The 18,592-nt window shown below is 41.2% G+C and overlaps 3 protein-coding genes across 5 annotated transcripts; all 3 read right to left on the reverse strand.

Annotated features, from left to right (window-relative positions):
* Positions 1-623: 623 nt before the first annotated feature.
* Positions 624-4,065, reverse strand: LOC107394437 (uncharacterized). Its single transcript, XM_015973370.3, has 2 exons — positions 3,581-4,065; positions 624-1,331 (listed from the first exon to the last, which is right to left on the reverse strand). The coding sequence occupies exons 1-2, from the start codon at positions 3,896-3,898 to the stop codon at positions 822-824; spliced, it is 828 nt and encodes a 275-aa protein (XP_015828856.1). The 5' UTR covers positions 3,899-4,065; the 3' UTR covers positions 624-821.
* Positions 4,066-6,392: 2,327 nt separating this feature from the next.
* Positions 6,393-10,492, reverse strand: LOC107394435 (uncharacterized). The gene is made up of 8 exons (XM_015973368.3): positions 10,330-10,492; positions 9,329-9,613; positions 7,648-7,917; positions 7,238-7,300; positions 7,113-7,157; positions 6,909-7,025; positions 6,775-6,831; positions 6,393-6,701 (listed from the first exon to the last, which is right to left on the reverse strand). Exons 1-8 carry the CDS (start codon positions 10,403-10,405, stop codon positions 6,529-6,531), a joined length of 1,086 nt encoding a protein of 361 aa, XP_015828854.1. The 5' UTR covers positions 10,406-10,492; the 3' UTR covers positions 6,393-6,528.
* Positions 10,493-10,749: 257 nt separating this feature from the next.
* LOC107394434 (uncharacterized) lies at positions 10,750-18,506 on the reverse strand. 3 transcript variants are annotated; one of them, XM_015973367.3, is made up of 7 exons: positions 18,357-18,505; positions 13,501-13,779; positions 13,086-13,373; positions 12,848-12,952; positions 12,597-12,728; positions 12,483-12,518; positions 10,750-12,317 (listed from the first exon to the last, which is right to left on the reverse strand). In XM_015973367.3, the coding sequence occupies exons 1-6, from the start codon at positions 18,406-18,408 to the stop codon at positions 12,484-12,486; spliced, it is 891 nt and encodes a 296-aa protein (XP_015828853.3). In that variant the 5' UTR covers positions 18,409-18,505; the 3' UTR covers positions 10,750-12,317; position 12,483. The 3 variants fall into 3 exon arrangements, 1 of the variants encoding a protein (XP_015828853.3); XR_008564099.2 differs by having other exon boundaries at positions 12,483-12,728; positions 18,357-18,506; XR_008564100.2 differs by lacking the exon at positions 18,357-18,505 and adding an exon at positions 14,047-15,783 and having other exon boundaries at positions 12,483-12,728.
* Positions 18,507-18,592: the final 86 nt, after the last annotated feature.

An 18,592-nucleotide genomic window follows, 5' to 3' on the forward strand; every position in this document is an offset into this window, starting at 1 on the left:
AGAGACAATTAACCACACGTTTTACTGTTTGCAAGTCGGGGCAGATGCTCAGTCAAAAGCTTGAGGCTTACAACTGCAATGAGATTTTGCTCTTCCTGTCTATTTACTGTATATCATGAGATAAGACAGGAATGTGTGTGTGTGGGAATGAGTGAGAATGCTTGCAGGCATAGTCCATCCATCCAGTTTCTGAACCCGCTTTGTCCACGTAGGGTCACAGGGGGGGAGGGAAGGGAGCTGGCGCCCATCTCCAGCGGTCAGCGGGCAATCAGGCGGGGTACACCCTGGACAGAGAGCCAGTCCATCGATTCGCACGGCAGCTTGCAGGCATAGTGCAATAGATAATGCATTCAGTTAATATGATTAATGATCAAAAAATAATCAAACATTAAATTTCTATAACAGTCATCGTTTAGAAATTGATACAAAATGGATAAATCTGCTTGAGGAAAGTACATTCAGACATAATCAGATACAAGCGTAGCTCACAGAGTTCATCTTTCCTGTGTTCAATCAGCAGTAGATGTGTTCATCAGTTCTTCCTTCAGCTTATTTAGCAGATTTTCAGTTCTGGAAAAGACAGCTGGAGATATTTGGTTCTGCATAAAGAACTTGAGGTTTAGCGTTTGGGGTGAGAATCTAAATTTAGACATTAATGTCAGACAGAAAACTGCAGAAAGAGCTTAAATGTGAACCCTTGGATATTGCTAACTCCATCATTTACGTTACAGAGTAAGCTTTAAAGACCACAAACAACGCATTTATAATCTTAAGTGAAAAGAATGTCGTGATTCTTTCCCAGCTGCTGCTGATGGCTGGACTCATGCCGGCTTCATCAGCAGCCCGTACGGACGGATGGACTCCTGCACAATGGCCCTTCTCTGGAGGTCGTTCTTCCCATCTGGGATGTACACCACCCAGAGGTCTTCCCTCTGGCACACCGCCCTTTTCTGGGGGTTGATGCGATTCTGAAGAACCACTTTGTAAGTCTTCCCATCCACCTTGGACTTGAAGGTCTTGCAGTACTTCTCTGCCATCTTGATATCCGGTGTGGAGTACACTCCATTTCCTGCTGTGTGCTCTTGGATGACGGAGGCAGCGCCGGCTTCCAGGAAACCTGGCGTGTCATCTGGTTTCCCTTTATGAGCCACAATGACACCAAGTGAGCCGTCTATGTTTTTTGCGTGGTAGGAGACGGGCCAGGCGTCATTACCCGTCCCGAGCCACTGGTTTCCACCACTGTACTTATCCAAGACATACAGCGCAGCTCGGTTCCATCCACAAGGGCGAATGTAATTCTCATTACCACGCAGAAACGTCTTATCACCATCCTAGGGGTCAGAAAAGATTGTTAAAGTTAATGCAAATTGGCTTATTAATCAATGTAGTCTAATGGGCCATTCCCATCTGTACCGGTTCGGCCCGGGCCGGGTAGCGTAGGTTGTTTACATATCTGGGTGGCCTGGTATTTTTCCGGGCCAACCAAGGCTCATTCTCAGCCCTCTTCTCGAGGGGGTCTGCTTCAGGCCGACCAGGGCCAACACGCCCACTGCTGACAGCAAACTCACACCTTCCATTAGAGCAAGCCTCTGATTGGTGGGTAGAATCAGCCCACATGGGCTTAAGACAAGGATGTGTGGAATCAACCGGGCCAGGCTGGGGCCGACTGGGGCTACCCGGCCCGGGCTGACCCGGTACAGATGGGAATGGCCCCTAACTTGTAATATCCGATCCCAACATGCCCCCCCCCCCCCCCCCCCAAACAACAATGCTCTGACATCACATGTGCGACCTGTGTTCACTCTCACTTTTTTAACAAGCTCAGTTACTGTCCTGTGTAGAAGACCAAGTGTGAAGGACCATGTTAAAGGCGATTGTTGCCCACCACCTAGTTATTCCACATCTAAGGAATGGGTTTCAGCAAATACACCGGATATTTGGGGAACTACTGCCACCTACAGCATTGGCATGCAAATGAATGTACTTCACAATACACTGGATTTTTATTTATTTATTTTTTGCTGAATATATACCAGTAACTTTAGAAAAAATGGAAAACCCTCAGTACAGTAGCAGTAGCTCAGGACTTAGAGCGGATAGTCCAGTAATCGCACAGTTGTGGGATCAATCCCAGCTCCCAGCACAAAATTCCGCTGTTGTGTCCTTGGGCAAAACACTTAAACCACTTTGCCTGCTGGTGGTGGTCAGAGGGACCTGTGGCACCAGTGTACGGCAACCTCACTTCTGTCAGTACGTCCCATGGTAGCTGTGGCCACGATGTACAGTAGCTCATTGCCACCAGCGTGTGAATGGGTGAATGACTGTTTTGTAAAGTGCCTTGAGGGATCCTTAGGGTAGAACCCTAGAAGGCCATTTACAACAGACGGCTACAGCTTATCAGCCTGACTCTCCCAGAATTGACAAAGCTCCTCAGATGACAAGCAAAACACCTTCAAGGGACAGCAGTAGCTCAGGAGGGTGAGCGGGTTGTCCAGTAATCGGAAGGTTGCAGGTTCAATCCTGGCTCTGACCAGAGAGTCCTGCTGTTGTGTCCTTGGGCAAGACACTTAACCGGCCTTGCTTGCTGGTGATTGTCATAGGGACTGGTGGCACCGGTGCTTGGCAGCCTCACTTCTGTCAGTGCTCTGTCGTAGCTCATCCCCACTGGTGTGTAAATGTTTGTGTGAATGGGTGAATGACTGATTGTGTTGTGAAGTGACTTGGGGGGCTTGTAGAACCCTAAGAAGGCTCTATACAAATACAAGCCATTTACCATTCAAGACACCAAAGAAGTCCAGTTGCCTTCATTTGAGCCCTTTTGGATTACAGTGATCCCTCGCTACTTCGCGGTTCGTTTATCGCGGATTCACGACTTCGCGTATTTTTCTTTGGAGCCTTATTCAAGGGAAATTCGCTGATTCGCGGTATTTTTCTATGCGAAATATCAAGAAATTCCTGTTTTTTTCCATCAGTTTGATCATAAAATGCACTTTTTGTAATAAAACTATAAAAAAAAAAACAAGAAAAATTTTTTTTTCTTGAGTTTCACCCACAAAAAGAGAATGTGATCATACAATAATTCAATATAGTACTGTACTGTAAATATGGTGTCCCTACTTCGCGGATTTTCACCTATCGCGGCCAGGTCTGGAACGCATCTACCGCGATAAACGAGGGATCACTGTACATCTGAATGGATTAGTTACAAAAACATCTCACATCTCTCAGAGTTGTCATGACTGTAAACTTGACCTGTTGGGGGAGGGGGTATTCATTTTCACACTAATGTGGCTGCATGTGTACATGGCCTCAGTATTTAGTGCTAGTTTAAACAACAACCATTTTTCCACAAGCAGCAGGTTAGAGCTCAGTAGGGTTGGAAATCAGTCTCAGCCCTCATTATCAGAAGAGTTACATCTGTACTTTATTAAAGATTAGTTAGAAATCTCAGTGATCTTGAACCCAAATCAGACCTACAAATCTCAGACTGAGACAAACCAGCCAACACTGCTATGTGATGTAGGACCTCTGGTCATGTGACGAGTTACCTAACCAAACATAAAAGGCTTCCTCTGCTTACCTTAATGTTGGTGAAATCATAATCAAACTGAGGATGGAAGAAGTCCTGGAGATTAATTTGCACCTTGGGTTTGAGGCTCTCCCCAGGTCCTTCGGTCAGAGGCGGAGGACTGCTGTACAAGTCCTCATCGTCATGCACAGATAAAGTCCCAATACTTGGATATTCCAGCTCCTGAAATCCCTGCTGTTTGTAATACTTCCTCAGGGCTACAGCAGTAATAAAATCATGAGGGGTTATCTGCGAAGATCCAGTTGTTGACTCCACATTGCAGCCAGAAAGAGCTGACAGGGCCTCCAACAACAGCTTAGTGTCTGGCATTGTGCTGAGAGTAAACGCAGGAAGGAAGGCGGTTTTCTCACCCTTCAGGGAAAGACGGAACAGCTGTCGGTTCTAGACCTTGTTTCAATGAGCTGAGCTCACATCCAGTCTTTAAAATATGAAGAAAAGTAAGAGGTTGTTTTTTTGTGCTGCACTGTCCTAAATACCAGCTCGTCTCAGTTTCACTTTCACTTTCAGCACTTCCTGTAAACTGGGGCAGTGTGACACTGGGTGTGGTTGTGCTGGACTAGCTGCTGCTTACAGCTTCTGTCTGCATCCAAAACTAGTTCATCTTAAACACTGATCATCATTTTATTAGAAATACTTTGTCTGTGTAACTTTTTTGGACTAATTAACAACTCTAAACCAGCCAGATTTTCATAAACACTCACACCATTTAAACAAATTATTCTCAGTTTAACTAAGGATTCAAGCAACAGTTGAGAAGAATGGGAGGACAACTAAAGTATGTTTGCTCCCCAAACTCACGTAAGAGATATTTATTAATAATAGTAATATTAATGGAGGGATTATGTCTCTCGGTCTTAAGGACCAGGTTTAAAAGCCCTGATAAAACATTCAAACATGTACAGATATGCTTCTTTGCATTCTAAATGTTAAATATTAACCTCAAACCCACTTTTATCTCACACTTTTATCTCACTTTGCCTTCAGGTATGCTGGTTGGGTGCCGCTGTAAGCCTCTCAGACAATGTTCCACTTTCAGGGTCACAGAGGTCAGCATCTTACACAACACTGGTGGAGGAATGAATAATTCCTGTGGGGAAGTTCATCTAACTGTCATTAGTGAAACTTGTTTAGTTAAAACTTATTTAATTAACTGTTTTCAACTTTTTTAAATTCAAAGTAAAATCGTAACATTACTAATCAGCTTTCCTCTGCAGGAAGAGGATTTGCATTATTCCACTCTGAGACATCAAGACATGCCCCGCCCCCTTGGCAGAGGAGGACGTGGATTGGTGGCGGAGCCCGTCACATACTCAACAATGACCACACGGAAACACGTGACTGGATCGCATGAAAACAAATAGTCCTCTTCCTGCCTGCTTCTACATCCCGCATGAGCTCAACGACTTGGTGTTGTGTGGTGGGGTGAGTACTCCTCCATCTCTAGAACATCTTTGAGTTCTTCATTTCAGGAGAGGGAGCTCACCAGCTGCGGGGTATCAGTAATCAGCGGCAGCTGCAGCTCCTCAGGTCATCCGCAGCAGCTGCAGCTCCTCAGGTCATCCGCAGCAGAGCTCTATTTAAGAGGAGAGGGAACTACTACACAGCGCTGGATGATTAGCTACTCACGGTAGTATCTGGCCTCTCGTTCTAGGATGCTTGGTTTCTACAATGATAATTGGCTGATACAGTTCTTGGAAATTTCTTGGATCATTCTTGGACTCTTGTGTTGGATTTTTTTGGACTCAAGTTTGTATTTCTCTCCAGGATTTTTGGACAATCTTCCCTGACGCTCTGGGTTTGTTGGATCTGATCCTCCATCCGAGAAGCGGAACCAGTACTGCATTACTCACCTGGAAAGAACCATAACCTACCTGGACTTCACGGTTCGCCTCTCCTCTTATCCTCTGCCACCCCGCCTGGCTCCCTCTCCTGGACTCACCCCTTCACTTTATCTGCCCTCCTCGACCTCCTCCTGCAGGATTTTGGACTCTCTCTGGCTCCAGCTAATCTGGGTTTATTCTAGGGACACTTTTTGTTAGATTCCTGTAATAAATCATTGTTTTGAACTTTCCACCCTTTCTTGTGATGATTCTTCGTGTCGTGGGTTAAACACATTCCCAGGAACATGACACTTGGTTGAAAATGTCTGCTGTAAAGTAAAAAACGTTTTTATCTTTTTTTAGATTATCTGGCATTTTACAGTTTATTCTAATCCTTGCTGCTTTAAGGTTAATCTACAAGCTGTTTAGTTGTTTACATTTAAAGTCCTTTAACTGGTCTAGAAATTGTGTTCTGCTTCATTTTTTTCTCACCAGATTGTAAATATCAGCAAAAATGTATATGTAAATATGAGGTGAATAGATAGGTAGCGTCAACTGTTTTTAACTCGTATTCTATTTTAATGTCACATTTATTTCTCTCAATGACCATGATAATAATACAGTACATTCATTCAAATGTCTCCAATCTCTTTTTTTACTATTTAATAGGTTAAATCTGTTAAATTCTAACGTTTCTAAAACTCTTAAATTCTTCAAAACCAAAAGACAATTGCTTTATTTCAGAGGTGTGGACTCGAGTCAGATGACTTGGACTCGAGTCAGACTCAAGTCATTATTTTAATAACTTCTGACTTGACTTAATAAAATCTATAAAGACTTATGACTTGGCTCAGACTTGAACGCCATTGGCTTGCGACTTGAATTGACTTGCATCTGTTGACTTGATGACTTGAGCATATTCGATATTTTACCCCAAAAGTGGCAATTAAATTGTCATATTAAAGTTGGACAGATGACTTGAAAATTCAAAGTTAAGGACTTGGACTTCCACATTATTGACTCTGGACTTGACTGGAAAGACTTTTGACTTGTTTACACCTCTTTATTTAGTCAATGTCCTTTTATTTTTATCTTTTAAATGTTTGCAGACAGCTGGACTCAGCAGAAGGTGTTTCTCGCTGCAGGTCTGGTGACGATAGAGGAATAAATAACTTGATTGTGGTTCTGATCCGGCGGAGGAGAGTTGGGCCTCTGCTTCCAGTTCTGTCGGCCCAGAGAGGCGTAGTGGATCGTCTCCTCCAGCTGGGACGGCCTCTCAAACTTCTCATACTCTGTAGACAGGCAGAAATGCTGAATTATTTCCCTTTAGAGCTGCTGTGACTGCTTATTTCCTGAAGATGTTACCGGTTTGTGAGCTTGATGTTATCCACAGCTGCAGCTCTGTGTCCACGTGTCCCTTTTCTGGTGAAACAATATCGTATATGAATATTATCAGCTGATGTGTTTCACCCTGTTTAAAAAAACACTTTTATCATCACCTGCATATTTGTACTTCCTGTTTCTTCTTCTGCGCTTGGTGCTGATGAGTAAAGCACAGACGGTGAGCAGTGAGATGGTCATTAACACGAACCCGGAGACTGCGACCAGCATCAGAACTGGAGAGGTCAGAGAAAAAGTTTAAAAGATCTGGAAGGAAAAGAAAGACGATTTAAAAGCAACGGTTGTTGTCTGAAGCAGCTGACCATTCTCATGTTTCTTCTTTGTCTTATTTTTGACTTCAGCTGCATCTGGAATAGAAAAGGAACTTTTGTTTTGTATTAAATTATAAAATGAGGTCTAAAATATTTCGGAGAAGAGAAGATCCTACCGGTCCTCGTTCCAGATGATGCTGTTGTTCGGGACGACGCGGAGACGAATGGATATGAATTTTCTGATTATAAAAACAATTATTTTACATTAATCGCTGACAACGTTAAGGACTAAAGTACGAGTACTTTAATATACCCTGGAAAAACTTTTATTTTTTATTAAATTCATGATTGCACACTTATAATAATTTCTAACATTTAATTAATTAAAATGTAACTAGTTATATAAAAAACCTGTGGGATATGAAGGCAAAAAAACTGCTTGAAATTATAATTATTAATTATGTGATACATTTAAAGTCAGATCAACCAAAAAAATGAAACTGGTGACTTCAATCAAAAATCAGAAACAAATGTAAGTATTTGAGTGTGATTATACTGAAAGTAGGTTAATCCCAGTTAGCCGTACCCTCCAGGACAGAGACCCTGGCCTGCAGCACACCGTTACACTGATACTCTCCAGCGTCCTCTGGCTGCAGGTCTCTGATCTGCAGAGCATTGTTCATGTAGCTCAGCCGGTCTCCGTCCCGCTCTGGCTTCTCCGTACCATTCCTGAAGCGGGTGAAGATGACCTCTTTCTTTTCTCTCCCCCTCTGTCGAAACCACCTCTGTTTGGTTTTGGAGGAGCCTCTGCAGGGGAGCAGGAGAGTCCAACCTGCAGACACCTGAAAGTCGTTGCCTAAAATTGGGAGGAAATGTTAGGAATAATTTATATTTGTCACACTGTGAAGCAACTTATCCTTCAAGTTTCATTTAATGCAGCACTAGCGAGTTTTTAACACTTTAGATGTGTTGAAAACCAGAAGCACCTGGATCAGCACAGATAAGTCTGCTGAAGCAGAGAATGGCAGCAGACAGAAGATTTTTCTTGATATTTGGTCATCTTGCCTCAGATTGGATAGCAGCGACGCAACACTAACTCTGCTCAGTGACATGGATGTTTTATCTTCACAAATAATACGAGCCTGGAGGAGATTCTGCCGTGTGGCGGAGTTGCTAATGCTAACAGACGGCTTCTGCTAACAAAATCCTTTCCTGTCGCGAGCCAGGGTGAGTCCAAGCGACTGCTTGACATTGAGCGTTCAGGCTTTTAAAATACAAGCGTTTCACTGTCTATTTTTTATCTGAAGCTGAAGCAGGCGATGGATGTAGGAGACCATTTTCATGTTCACCCTGCATGAAATGAGTGACAGATTAGGCTATAGTCAGAAATATTCATTAGAATTTTTTTTCAGTGTTCCACACCCTTTCAACCTGGTTTTAGTGGTTCTTGAGCCACAAACTTGAGTGTTAGGTATTTTTATTAAATGTTCATTTTGCTTGGTCTGTGAATCTTCCTTTGTGTGGGGGGTGATGGGTCTCTGTACCTCTGTAACCCGAGAAGGCCCCGCTTTCTCCATCCTTTGCTGAATAAAACCACTGGAAACTCTGAAGAAAGGGGGAGTCGCATGGCATCTAGCTCTGGAGAGGGTTAGTGTCATTGGTGGTCTCCCCCTCATTTGGAATTCAGTGTAAAATGTCTCCCTTTTGTGGTGTGTGTTTATTTCAGGTTCAAGGGATATGGAGAAGTACAAATTACCCAACATTTAATTACCCAACATTGAGTACTTCACCTGGGATAGCAGTCTGTAGGTCTCTGATGACCAGAAACTGCACTTAACCGATTGTGGTTCTGGTAAGAACACCAGTGGGAGGTTTCTACCTGCTTTACCACTAAATACAAAAATTAGAAGTTAGCTTTTTCAGTTCAGTGATCGTCAATAAAAAATAAGCAAGAAGAAGATGTTTGCGTTTTGTTGGCATTTTGGCTGAGCCTGGAAGTAAAATTAGGAGAATGTCTTTGAAACAGAAGCAAGGACCTAAAACAGCCTACCCTCGTTTTAGGGAGCTAAAAGAGACTATGAATACAAAGACTGATGGTGACCTAGCTTTGTTGTTACTGGACTTGTGTGTCTTGTCTGTGGCTCACATTAGCATTAGTTCATTGTTAGTGCTAGCTACAGCAGGCTGCAGAGTTCCCACTTTTAACCAATAGGAGGGAAAGGTGGGAAACATGTTGCTTTAAAGGAAACAAAAGTCTCTCATCAGACCTGTGAGGACCTGCAGCTCGGCCACCAGCTGCTGGTTACATTGATACTCTCCTCCATCTGAGTCGTCCAGCTTCAGTAGACAGAGGCCTCCATCCATTAACAGGAGGTAACGTTGCCGGTCCTGGTTTGTCTGGCTGCTGCCTCGTCGGGTCACCAGGACCTTCGTGTTCTGGTGTGTCCAGATCACATCTGGACCCTGACATGGCAGACAGACGTGGTGATCCTCTGGAACCGAGAACTGGGTCACTGAACTGTCCACGTATCCGAAGCTTCGTGGACCTGAAACTGTTTAAAATGAACAAAATAATACCTGTCTTATTATTTAACTTCCTCTGCTAAAAGTTTTACTTTATCCTAAATCAGAATTGTAGGAATGCATTTTATTGTTGTAATAGAGTTTAAATCCAGATGTTACCATGCATCATGTATAGTAAACATGTAATAGCTCTTACTGACTTCAGTAATAAACAGAGACTCACAATTCCTGTTTATTATTTAAATAATTTGGAATTAAACATTTTGAAGGCAACAAATTAATTCCTGGAGTTATTTCACAACATTTTTCTATATTTAGATGACACCAATGTTAGCTTTATTATTGTCTTCATGCTGTTTCCTGTTTTATCTGCATTTCCTGTTTTATCTCATGGAAACATGAACACGTTAAACCAGTCAGACTAAAATAACAACCACACTGAGAAATATTGTCACAACTCAACTTTAGGGTTTATGTACCATTAAACGCCTTTGTTGTCCAGGAATTGGCTGAAAAATGTAAAATAATAAATTTTTGCAAAACCAAATGAGTTTATTCCTAACAACTGTTGATTGGACAAACTAATCTGCATGTTTACTTGATCAACAATAACTGAATTGTTTTAACAAATTAAGTTTATATACAATAAATAAGCAATGGGACAAGGAAATCATTATAACTGTGCAAAAGCTCCATAACAATACTGCAGATATGAAGTATTTAAAACAACATGTTTAAAACGTACCTGTGGTGTTTTCTATGCTGTAGATCACATCAGAGTGTATTAGCCAAATAAAACAAATGATCATAAAACTGAGCATCTTTAGAATGATAAATAAAAGCAGGACTGAAGAGCTGCTGCTGGTTTCCCTAAAACAGGAACCTAAGGTCCGTCACAGCCTGGTTTTCCACTTCCTGATGCGTCTCCTTCCTCTTTCTCTAGACACTAAAACAAACTGAGGGTTTCTGTTCTGGAAAGTATGACAACAAATCTCAGCGATAACTTTTATTTATTCTAATAACTGTTTATTCTAATAGACTTCCCAAGTCTACTACAATCAACAGTCTCAATGATTACAGACCCATAGCACTCACACCGGTGGTGACCAAGTGCTTTGAGAAGCTGGTGCAAAAACATATCAAGGACTTCCTCCCAGCCAGCATGGATCCCTGCCAGTTTGCATATAAAGCAAACAGGTCTACTGAGGATGCCATATCTAATGCTCTCCACTCCTCTTTGCAACATCTGGAGAACCCCGGCACCTCCGTTAGAATGCTTTTTATTGGTTTTAGCTCTGCTTTTAATACCATAATCCCGAATATCCTTGTAGCCAAGTTGATTAACCTGAACCTCCCCCCTACCACCTGTGGCTGGATCAAAGATTTCCTCACCAATCGCCCACAGGCTGTCAGGTTTGGTGATAAGCGGTCATCCACTCTGATGCTCAGCACGGTACCCCTCAGGGCTGTGTGCTAAGCCCCCTGCTGTTCACCATCTACACCCATGACTGCATTCCTATTCATCGCTCTAATAAGATCATTAAGTTTGCAGATGACACCACTCTTGTAGGTCTTATCCATAACAACGATGACGCAGCATACAGAGATGAGGTTTGCCATTTATCAGAATGGTGTGATGATCATAACCTCTCTCTTAACATCAAGAAGACCAAGGAGATGGTTATTGACTTCCGAAGGAGTAAGGATGCCCCCCGCCCTCTCTGCATTAAAGGAGCTGAGGTGGAGAGAGTTCCCTCCTTTAAGTTTCTCGGGATTTACATCTCTGAGGATCTGTGATGGACAATCAATACCACTGCCTTGGTCAAAAAAGCACAACAGCGGCTGCACTTCCTGAGAGTCCTGAAGTGGAATAGGCTGCAGACCAACCTCTTGGTGTCTTTTTATCGAGCAGTTATTGAGAGCGTGATGACTGTGTGGTACGCGGGGTGCACAGTAGCTGATAAAAACAGATACCAGAGGGTCATTAGAGCGGCGGAAAAGGTGATTGGATGCACCCTTCCCTCCTTGGACACTATCGCCCTGCAGAGGTGTCTCACTAGAGCAAGTACCATCTCCAGGGACATTTACCACCCAAACCACTACCTTTTTGCCATGCTGCCATCTGGGAAAAGATTCAGATCCCTCAGCTGCAGGACCGACAGACTGAGGAAGAGTTTCTTTCCCTGGGCTGTTAGAACCCTGAATGGACAGAAAAATCAACCTTATTGATATTATTTATTGTATTTTGTAATGTTTTTGTTTTTATTGCATGGTGTATATTGTACTTGTTTTAGCTATTTTTCTTAGTATTTTTAGCGGATGCCTAATGTGGAGCTCTAGGAAATTTCGTTGAATGTGCAATCATTTAATGACAATAAAGGATATCTAATCTAATCTAATCTAATCTAATATGGATGATTAAAGAAGGATAACTCACCAAATTATAATCTCAGAGTCTTATAATAAAGTCTCATGCAAGGATTGTTTATTTGAAGACAAAAAACACATTTGAGCTTAAAGTTTATACATCAGATACATAATTTATGCATTTTTTCTTTCTCTGTTTCTCTTTATTGAAAATTATGCAAACTAAAAGCATTTTAAACATTTCAAAGGAAATAAATGACAAAAAAGCAGACAGCGCTACAGGAAAATGACAAGAAAACATTTAAATACATATCCAGGCATAAATGTTTAGGCATTAAACTGATCTTCATTCTGAACTTTGTTCTCCTGTCAAAACAAAACAAAAAACAATACATTTATCTAAAACTTCATTGAGGAGCGTTCAGTGATTCTAGTGTCACCAAGTGGCTACTTTAGGTACTGCAGTTATTTTTCTGGCCTTGTTTTTGTTACAAAAATTGAAGAAAGAAATTTGTTATTTAGATTTCTCACCTTAGTTCACGTCATCACTGACGTCACACCGTTTATCTACAAGGAACTGCAATTAGCTTCACAAACTACAAACCTGGTTTAAATCAAAAGGGAGTCGTGAATAAAGGCTTTCACCTCGTCTGTCTGATCTTCCTCTCCAGGCGAAGTAGATGATGATGATGATGGTCAGGAGGATGAGGATTCCTACTTTCACTTTCACGCTAATAGACAGGTACTTGTCTTGGCGTGTGGTTGTGTCAAGTACGTCTGCAGGATTAAAACAGAAACGAGAACACTGATGGAAGCGGTTTGATTGATGCTTCTGGTGTGTTAATGTTAGAAATGATGTAACTGTTTCTTTGTCTTTGCATCTTTAGTTTTCATACCTGTTCTTGTGTTTGTTGTTGTTTCAGACGTGGAGGCGGTCCCAGATATCTGTGTGACTGTTTTTGTCGTCATCTCTGTTATCATCGAGGTGGTCATCCTGTTGCCTGGTGTGAACATTTTCAGAAACATGTTAAACTTCCAGTGCTTTAGCAGAACATGAACTTGCTTTACAACATTGATTATGTCCTTTTATTAGATAATTAATAAGATTCTTTTTGTTTCAGACATGTAAGGCACCTGCGAGTGTCGCACGTGCGATTCCCTTCTCCAAAATACCACCTCGATGTTTGTTGTTTTTGGTCACTTTCAGATAAACGGCTGGTTTTCCATTACAGAAGTACAGTCCAAAGTCAGAGAGCTGAACTTGTGTGATTTTCAACTTTTCTCCCCCAGGAGGAACAGCAGACCTGATGCGTTCTGGTTTTCCAGCGATTTCTCTGCTCCATGACGGTTTATATCCCTCAGAAGCATTCAAGCATTTTATAGTTGTGTCCTTTCCTTCTTCAACGGTCTGAGTCCTTGTTCCTGTGAAGAGACACAGATTAAATATTTACAACTGACTGATGCAGACAGAGGTTCTCTAAATTAGTGATGAATAAAGTGGAAAATGAAAGATATTTTCAAATAAAATGAATTTTATAAAGTTTGTTACCGGATGGGATCACTGTCAGCTCCACAGCTGATTCATCGTTACAGAAGTATCTTCCAGAGTCTGAGACGTCAACATTCATTATGTATAGTGACTTATCATGTTGTGCATCATACATTTTATTGGGGTCTTTAATGTGTTTTATGGTTGTGGAGCCATCATTTGTAAGTATGTATTCTTTAATCCCATTTCTCTCCATGCTCCATGTCACGATGTCCCCCCCAGGGCGACCACAAGATAAAGTGATCGACTTTGTCTCTTTAACGGCTTCATGGGGTAAATCTGTGAAATAAACACAACTTCTTAGCGGTACATCTCAAGTTGCAGATCGGTGCCGTAAATACAACTGAACATGTGGTTTTTACATTGATCAGCTGTTAATTACGTGTCTATCTAAAGTGTAACATAGATGCACTGTGGTACATTTTAAAAGCAAACGCAAAGCATCTAACGGTCTCCACTCCATTCCCGCAATTACTAAAACTTACAAAAACTAATTTGATCAGGAGAACTTTAGTGTCTCACAGGATTCGTCTGAACCACTCTTACCTGCAGCGATGTGAGGCGCCAGAACAAAGAACAGGATGTTCACCCTCATCTTTACAAGCTGAACTGTTCATCAGAAACTGACCACAGTTATCTGGTCTGGAACATCTGAGCATGCTCACAATTTATTTTAACACCAGTTTGTTTGTTTTTTCTTTTGGTGGTAACTTAACTCTTCAAAAAGTCCACGAGTGTCTGCATGTGTTCTGGGTAAATATAAATATGAAAAAAAACTGCAGCTAACAGGAAGTCCTTTATGTTGACGTGCACGTGGTTACAGAGTTGGATATGAATATATTTTTGCAGAAGTTGCGCAGCCAACTTTCTAAAAGCAATCTTTTTAAAGCTTTCTGTTAGAATAGTGACATCTAAGACAATAAACATATTGAATCAGCAGTGGGTGCTAATGCAAGACGGAAATAAAAGTTATAAACCTTGTTTTTCTAAGTTTTACAAAAAAATTTAAAAATACATTTGAAGACACACAAAACAGTCAACAGCTTTTTTTCAGCTCACTGTTGCTGATCAAAACCTGAAATGTTAATTATCAAATTTTTATTTTTATTTTAGGCTTCAGTGTGTTTGCGTTTGGAAAATTTTCATTCTAAATAAAAAAGGTTTTCAGATTTATTGAAAATCAATCATGAAAATGGAATGTTATGAAAAATGTGAACACATGCAGCAAAAAAAGTAAAAAAAAAATCTTTTGTGATTCAGGATGTGTGTGTGTGATTTTGTGTTTACAAGATGTAATAGTTTTAGTGTGCAGGCAATAGACAGAAAACACCACTTAAAGTGGGCAATGTGTTGTGTGGTTAGGGCCAAAACGGGCCGGCCGCACTGATGGACCCTGGTATCAGGTAGTGTGTGTTTGTGTGCATTTGAAGCTAGGTAACAAAGAGATAGAGCAGGTAGAAGAAGCAAGATTGTTGGGGTAATTGTGGATTCTAGATTGTCATGGACTAGTCACATAAATCATGTCCTGCTGAAACTTGGAAGAAGTATGGGCACAATCAAATATTGTTGTAAATTTATTCCTCGTTTGCAGATAAAAACTTTAGTTCAAACAGTACTGTCTCATTTAGATTATGCATCAGTTATTTGGTCTAATACAAGTGAAATGAATTTAAATAAGTTACAAGTGGCACAAAATAAAGCTGCACAAATTATTCTGGGTTGTAATTATAGAACAAATGTAAGTATGATGCACGATAGGTTGGCCTGGTTAACAGTGAAATGTAGATTAAAGTATTCACTGATCACATTTATAAGAAATATAATAACTACAAAAATACCTAAAATAATTTATGACAAATTATCATTTTTTTCAGACAATCATGATTACATGACTTGACAGACAAGTGACATAAGGTGCGCACTACCGCGCTGCAGAACTAATCAAAGGCAAAGAGCGGTTTATTACAGAGCCACGGTTGCATGGAATGCCATACCAAGATTTTTGTTATCAGAGAGTAACAGAAGATGTTTTCAAAAGAAGTTAAAGCTTTTTTTGTTTACACAACAGTAAATTTTGCACAGTGAATTGTAATTGTGACTGATATGACAGCTTCTATAATTTTTGTTTGTTATGGATGTGATGTGATATGATTTTTGATTCTTGGATATATTTATTTATTGCTCTGTGTAAACTCTCCGTTTTCACCTATTTAGATTTTTTCATGAACGCTGAAGTGTGTGGTAACTTACTGGTATATCATCATTGCAATTGAGCTGGTATGATTATAATGAGCTCCTGAGTTTGTTGTTGTTGGGTGTGTGTGTGTCTGTGTGTGTGTGTGTGTGTGTGGGGGGGGGGGGGGGGGGGGTTGTAAAATATTTGTAATGAAATTGAAAGAGACCTCAGGAAGAATAGCTCCACACTATGGTGTGAGCTAATGAGGTGCTCAATAAATAAATAAATAAACAAATAAATTAATGAATACCACTGCACGTTTATTGTAAGTGTAGCTAATTCCTGTGGTGGTGTCATGGGAGGCGAGCAGTAATGATTGCTGCTGCTTCAAGGGCCGTTCGGGTGTTGGCTCATCCTGTGGGAAGCACGGTTGTATCCATTTTATCTCTGTACATTCAGCCTGCTTTTAATTAGTTTAGTAGTAGTCACTCTTAGAATTAATCTCAAGCTTGTTTTATAAGAGTGGACCCGTGTTTTTCCCTTGGTTGTGGCCCACTGTGGATAGCTGCAGTTTAAAAGAGCCTTTTTGATGTGTTTTACTTCTAGTTTACAGTCTTGTTCCTCTCTCATTAGAGCATTTCATTTTTGTAGTGGGCAGACTACTGAACGTTTGTGTATGATTGGGCGTTCTGATGACCATAATAGGTGTTGATCTGTGTAAGTAGGCTTTTTGTGGATTTCAAACCTAATTTTCTAAAGGTCCTAGAGTGCCATGCACTTTAGTAATTGTTGAGTTTCCCCAAAGTAAATATCTGGACAGTCCTCACCACATTGTACTGCATAAACGACGCCACTGAGCTTCTGTTTGGGTGTTTTGTCTTTTGGATGGACCAGTTTCTGTCTGAGGGTGTTGTTGGGTTTATGTTGTGTTTGGAGAAGTGTTCTCTTGTTCGCTCTTCCTTCTTCCATCTCAGGAACGTTACTAAGCTGAGTCCCATTCTGTCCCGCTCTGAACTTGAGACAGTTCTCCACACCTTCATCTCCTCACGCTTAGACTACTGTAACTCTCTTTTCACGTGTCTGAGCAGAACCTCCCTGAACCGTCTACAGGTGGTTCAGAATGCCTGTGCTCGGCTTCTGACCAAGTCCTCCAAACACACCCACATCACCCCGCTTCTCCTCCAGCTTCACTGGCTGCCAGTCAACTTCAGGGTTCATTTCAAGATCCTGGTTCTGGTCTATAGGGCCTTACATGGACAAGCACCATCTTACATTGGTGATCTTCTTAGTCCCTACACCCCCAGCAGGTCCCTGAGGTCCAGTGATCAAAGCCTACTGGTTGTGCAGCACCAGGCTAAAGACCAAAGGTGACAGATCATTTGCTGCTGTGGCCCCCAGACTCTGGAACTCTCTCCCCCTGAGCCTGAGATCAGTGGACTCAGTGGTCTCCTTTAAAAGGCAGCTGAAGACTCACTTGTTCAAGCTGGCTTTTGTATGACCTTCTTCACCACTCTCTCTTTATTCTGCTCTCCCCACCTATTCCACCTTCCTCAGGATCCACTGATTTCCCTCTTTCCTGTTCACTCTCTCTCTTTCTTAACATTTTTTTAAAATCACAATTGCCTATTTTTGCTCATTTTAATATATTTTTAAAAATTTTCTAAATTCTTTTTTATATTTTTACAATTTTTATTTTTGTGAAGCGCCTCGTGATTTTTATCTTGAGAGGCGCTATAGAAATGATATTTTCTTCTTCTTCTTCCTCTTCTTCTAAGTTTCTCTGAGACTCCTGCTACATATGGGATGACGGTGCCTTTGTGCCCTTTTCTCTGCTGGTTGCTGCTTTGGATGCTTTTCTAGACATTTGTTAATTTCACAAAGGCCCAGTTAGGGTATTTGCAGTTTTAGACAAGTGTCTTTATATGTTTCTCTTCCTTTTGTTTTCCTTCAGTCTTTGTGGGAATATTCTCGGCCCAATGGTGTAAAGTCCTAATGACTGACATTTTGTTCTTCAGCGGGTAATACTGGTCTGTGTGAGTTGGTTTCCCGTAGACTTCAATGCTGAGACTTCCATCTTGTTCAATTTGCACAACACAGTCCAAGAAGGCAGTTGGTTGTTGTGGGAATCCTCCCTGGTGAACTTGATGTTCTTGTCCATGGCATTAATATGCTTGGTAAAGTCTTCTACTTCCTTTATGATATTTTTGACCCATGTGCCGTCCACATATCTGAACCAGTGGCTCGGTGTTGTTCCACTGTAGGAGTCCAATGCTCCACTTCCTCCTGGTTGGCGACGATAAGTGACGATAGGTCATTTCTGTGTTTTGAGGCAGTGAATTGTAGTAAATACACTGTGTTTGAGACCAATTATTTCTGTCTAAAGTAGCTTAATTTGGATCATTTTTAGAAAAAAGATAAACCTCAGAGTGTTTCAGTTATATCAAAACTGAAAAGTTCTTGCAAGTCAACCTGGTTTAAAAACACAACAGAAAGGCAAATTTGTTCATTTTCCAGCTAAGATACATGATGAGAGTCTGTGAGACAGAAAAACAAAAACAAAACAGTGTTTACTTCATTTAAAAAATCACTAAACTTTCTGGACTCCCATTCAACTTCAATTGCAAAAGTCTAATTACAATAAGGTATACAATCTCATTGGATTCATTTGAACTATTCTTACCTGCAATGACATGAGACCCCAAAACAAAGAAAAGCAGGATGTTCACCCTCATCTTCACAGACTGAACTGTTTATCAGAAACTGACCACACTTTATATCTGATCTGAGCCAGAAGGTGTTCACATTTTATTTTTGTTCCTCACAACAGCTTCTGTTTATGGTTACTAAACTCTGGTCACCAAATGGCGGAGTCACTTCCTTCTCCGTTTATCCGCGGGCAGCAGAGGACGGTATTAA

The sequence above is a fragment of the Nothobranchius furzeri genome, chromosome 19, assembly GCF_043380555.1.
Source record: "Nothobranchius furzeri strain GRZ-AD chromosome 19, NfurGRZ-RIMD1, whole genome shotgun sequence".
NCBI lineage: Eukaryota > Metazoa > Chordata > Actinopteri > Cyprinodontiformes > Nothobranchiidae > Nothobranchius > Nothobranchius furzeri.

Excerpts from the sequence above, each read along its gene's own strand:
- LOC107394437 (XM_015973370.3), bottom strand. The coding sequence starts at position 3,898 with ATGCCAGACACTAAGCTGTTGTTGGAGGCCCTGTCAGCTCTTTCTGGC. Across the intron at positions 1,332-3,580 it reads ATGATTTCACCAACATTAAG|GATGGTGATAAGACGTTTCT; the intron begins GTAAGCAGAGGA and ends TCTGACCCCTAG.
- LOC107394434 (XM_015973367.3), bottom strand. The coding sequence starts at position 18,408 with ATGAGGGTGAACATCCTGCTTTTCTTTGTTTTGGGGTCTCATGTCATT. Across the intron at positions 13,780-18,356 it reads GGGGTCTCATGTCATTGCAG|ATTTACCCCATGAAGCCGTT; the intron begins GTAAGAATAGTT and ends TTTATTTCACAG. Across the intron at positions 13,374-13,500 it reads GCTGACAGTGATCCCATCCG|GAACAAGGACTCAGACCGTT; the intron begins GTAACAAACTTT and ends GTCTCTTCACAG.
- LOC107394435 (XM_015973368.3), bottom strand. The coding sequence starts at position 10,405 with ATGCTCAGTTTTATGATCATTTGTTTTATTTGGCTAATACACTCTGAT. Across the intron at positions 7,026-7,112 it reads AAAGAAGAAACATGAGAATG|TTCTGATGCTGGTCGCAGTC; the intron begins GTCAGCTGCTTC and ends TGACCTCTCCAG. Across the intron at positions 6,702-6,774 it reads AACATCAAGCTCACAAACCG|AGTATGAGAAGTTTGAGAGG; the intron begins GTAACATCTTCA and ends GCCTGTCTACAG.